Source organism: Solanum pennellii, chromosome 8 (assembly GCF_001406875.1).
Source record: "Solanum pennellii chromosome 8, SPENNV200".
In the NCBI taxonomy this organism is placed as follows: Eukaryota; Viridiplantae; Streptophyta; class Magnoliopsida; order Solanales; family Solanaceae; genus Solanum; species Solanum pennellii.
The window spans coordinates 62,623,914-62,627,462 of NC_028644.1; the positions used below are offsets into that span (position 1 = coordinate 62,623,914).

Sequence of the window (3,549 nt, forward strand, 5' to 3'; positions counted from 1 at the left end):
CCTTCTAACTTCAGATTCCAGAGCTCACGACTATTTATTTACGCATGAAATTATTATTTTTTAACGTATTCGACATTTTTATTCGGTTAATTAAACAACATGGAAATTTTTCTTAAAAAATCAATAAATTTCAAATAATCGTTATATCAGTTATAATAACGAGCACAAAATCACTTTTATTAGCAAAAAAAACTCCTTTTTTGTTTTGATAATTTATATTTTCTTATTGTTCTTATATTAACTTATGCTTATAATTACTTAATAATAAATATTTTATATTATGATTTCATATTATAATTTTGTAAAGAGATCCTAATTATTTATACAAAATATAATAAAAGCTTTTTTCTAGAAAGTAACGCCAAGCTGTTTATATTAAAGACAGATACCTCTTTTCATTTTTCACTTACGACCAAACCTTTTTCACTGAAAAACACTTTTCACTCTGTTTTTTTTTTCTCTCAACTCAACAATGGTGTACTCTACTGTTACTAGCTCATTATTTGCACCGGCAATTTGTGCTTCATCGTCAGTTCCGCCGCCTCCGCCGGAATCGCTTGCTGTAAAATCCGGTTCTGTTGCTACAGGGGAATCGGTTCAGAAATGGCCGGGATGGCCTGGGGATAACGTGTTCAAGCTAGTTGTGCCAATTGCTAAAGTTGGTGGTATAATTGGGCGGAGGGGAGAAGTTGTAAAGAGGATGTGTAAAGAGACTGGTGCCAGTATTCGTGTTCTCGAAGGTCCTGTTGGCAATGCTGATCAAATTGTAAGTTTTTGATCAAATAATTTTTGATAATTATTTAGGTTTTTGTTTCTTTTTTGGGATTTTTGTTTGAATTTGGATGATTTTGATGTGTGTAAAAACATCAATTGTTGTGATGAAACAGTAAAATTCATCAAAAACTTGTGTGAGTTGATTCGATCCAAGTATTTTATATTTGCTTCATCTGTTTTTCAGGTTTTAATATCTGGTAGAGAAAATCCAGATGCTGAGGTATCTCCAGCAATGGATGCTGCTATTAGAATTTTTAAGTGCGTTGCGGGGCTAAACAATGATGATCCAGGAGCAGTAGCTGCATTTGTGTCTTCAAAGTTATTGGTGGCTTCAGCACAAGCCATTCACTTGATCGGTAAAAATGGTTCCACGATCAATTCAATACAAGAAAGATCAGGTGCTGTGCTAAGAGTATTACCTGCAGGTGAGATCTTTAAGTTTTTTACTAATATGGCGTGACACAGTCATCTCGTATCTAATAATTTCTGAATTTCACAGATAATGTGGCCCTTTGTGTCACTAAAGATGATAGGATTATTGAAATACATGGAGAAGGTCCGAAGGTTCTCAATGCTTTTGATGCAGTTGTTAAACTACTGAGGAAGTTCCTGGTCCATCATAGCATGATACCGATTTTTGAGAAAATGGTAATTTTTTGATACTTTTAACTGAATTTTAATTGTCTATATATATATATATGTGTGTGTGTGTGTGTTTTTACTAACTACCTGGGCTGATAAACCACAGTATCAGCCTTCTCGTCCTGCATCTGCAGCTGTTTCTGATTACCAAGACCCTTACTTACTTGATCATGGAACTGCCGTGGACTCTAAAACCCCACGGTCTACACTACCGCGATATGGACAGGATATTGTAACAAAGGTCAGTTTATGGATACTCTATGTCTCCGTTTTCTACCAGTATCGTGGATTTTATGGCTTCATTGTGGTTTGATTTTGTTGCGGAAAATCAATATCTATACCGTGCAGAAATGTTGCCATGATTTAGAGTTTGAGCAAACATCACTCTGTATCTCACCTTTTTAATTTCATTTCCTGTTGTGGTTTTGTGGGGTTGCTTTTTTTTTTTTGAACATGTGTGGCCTAGTTGTCTTGAACTAATTTAATATATCCGTTATGAGAAAAGTCCGGTAGATGACTGGCTTAGTAGAAAACAGAAACAAGGATATTGCCGAAGAATGATAAATTTACTAATAGAAAATTGTCAGGTTTCATGGATATAATGTATTATCACGATTTCATGCTTGTGACTATGAATGATAAATTTAGTAATAGAAAATTGTCTTTTGAACTTAATTGACATGAGTTACATTTCATCGTAATCATTTAACTTTTTCGTTCATTTGCGCTTTCTGTGCTGAATGTGTATTATAGTAGCACTTCGCTCTTGAACTTGAATCTGTAGAAGCTCTTTCTTTCTGCTTAACCATTTGCCTAACAATATGAACATTAGCTAAATGTTTCTATCCTTTTTCTATCTCAGATCACAAAGGTTATGCAAGTCCCGCTGGGGTATGCTGAGGAAATCATTGGTGCTGAAGGCTGTAATATAGCATATATTCGCCGCACAAGTGGGGCAACTCTTACTGTGCAAGGGAGCCGAGTACCTGAAGAAATCACTATTGAGATTAAGGGTACCTCATCAGAGGTTAAAGCAGCTGAACAACTTATTCAGGTACGGAGACCATCGCCCTGCACCTCACTTTTTTTCTTCGCCACAAGTAATTTATAGTTTCATAAAAGTCAATATATAGAAGGAGATCATGGCCCTTAATTAGCTGGTATTGTTAGTCACTTATGTCTCTGTACTCTACCAGATTATATTCTTCCCTCTGGGTCCTTTTCCCTTGTATTACAAAATATGTTAAAATCTCGTTACACGTTTCATAAAAAGCATGATTCAGCTAGCTTATGCTTGTTTATTCACTTGTATTTGTGCAGGAGTTCATTGATAACCACCAAGAGCCAGCCCCAAGAATGTATGGGACGGGTGAACCTGAGTTTGGTTCTTTTTCGCGTTATGGTGACCCCTATTCTTCATCATCTTCGTTTCCACCTCAGAGTTTTGAGGGGTATGGATCGTCTTTTCCACCTCAGAGTTTCGAGGGGTATGGATCGTCTAGTTTAGGAGGAGGATACAACAGTTATAGATACTAAGGGCAGTAGTCTTTGTGGAATAGTTACTGAGAAACTTCTCTTTTACAGTTCTTCTTGAGAACTTTGTTTTAGATGATTTTATGTATCTAATTAACTTTAAGTTCAAGTTCTATTGAAACTTTGGCATTGGAAATATGTATTTTGGTGCTGCTTCTTTTGTTTCTAGATTAAGTAAAAAATGCTCATTAGAAGTAAATTTTATTTGAAAAATGTTTTTGAAAAGAGTACTTTTGTGAAAAATAATTACTGTTTTACCAATAAATTTAAAAAATACTTTTGATTAGTAAATAGTGTTTAATCAAACTTTTTAAGTACTATTTTTTAGAAAAGTGCTTTTAATGAATAATTACTTTCTTTCAGCTTATTCGAAAAATAAGCATTTTTTGTAATAAAAAGAGAACTGTAAAAAATGTAGAACTTGTCAATACTATTAGGTTCGAATTATATAATTTCTCTAACCTAATTATTTTATAAAATTTATCAATCATTTTGAAATGGAGTAATACTAGTGTCGATCTGGTTGTGACGTTTACAATGGTTATATAGATTATTTTCTTGGTTCACATACGGTATTTATTAATTTTGAAAAAGTCTATT

The 3,549-nt window shown here is 34.0% G+C and overlaps 1 protein-coding gene across 1 annotated transcript; it reads left to right on the forward strand.

The window, feature by feature from the left end:
- Positions 1–472: 472 nt before the first annotated feature.
- LOC107027809 (RNA-binding KH domain-containing protein PEPPER-like) lies at positions 473–2,952 on the forward strand. The gene is made up of 6 exons (XM_015228875.1): positions 473–766; positions 959–1,199; positions 1,274–1,422; positions 1,523–1,657; positions 2,279–2,470; positions 2,737–2,952. Exons 1-6 carry the CDS (start codon positions 473–475, stop codon positions 2,950–2,952), a joined length of 1,227 nt encoding a protein of 408 aa, XP_015084361.1.
- The last annotated feature ends 597 nt before the right edge of the window (positions 2,953–3,549 follow it).

What these genes read in the sequence shown, in the direction of transcription:
- LOC107027809 (XM_015228875.1), top strand. Translation starts at nt 473, where the DNA reads ATGGTGTACTCTACTGTTACTAGCTCATTATTTGCACCGGCAATTTGT. An exon ending in GACAGGATATTGTAACAAAG is followed by an intron (nt 1,658 to 2,278) that starts GTCAGTTTATGG and finishes TTTCTATCTCAG; the next exon opens with ATCACAAAGGTTATGCAAGT. An exon ending in CAGCTGAACAACTTATTCAG is followed by an intron (nt 2,471 to 2,736) that starts GTACGGAGACCA and finishes GTATTTGTGCAG; the next exon opens with GAGTTCATTGATAACCACCA.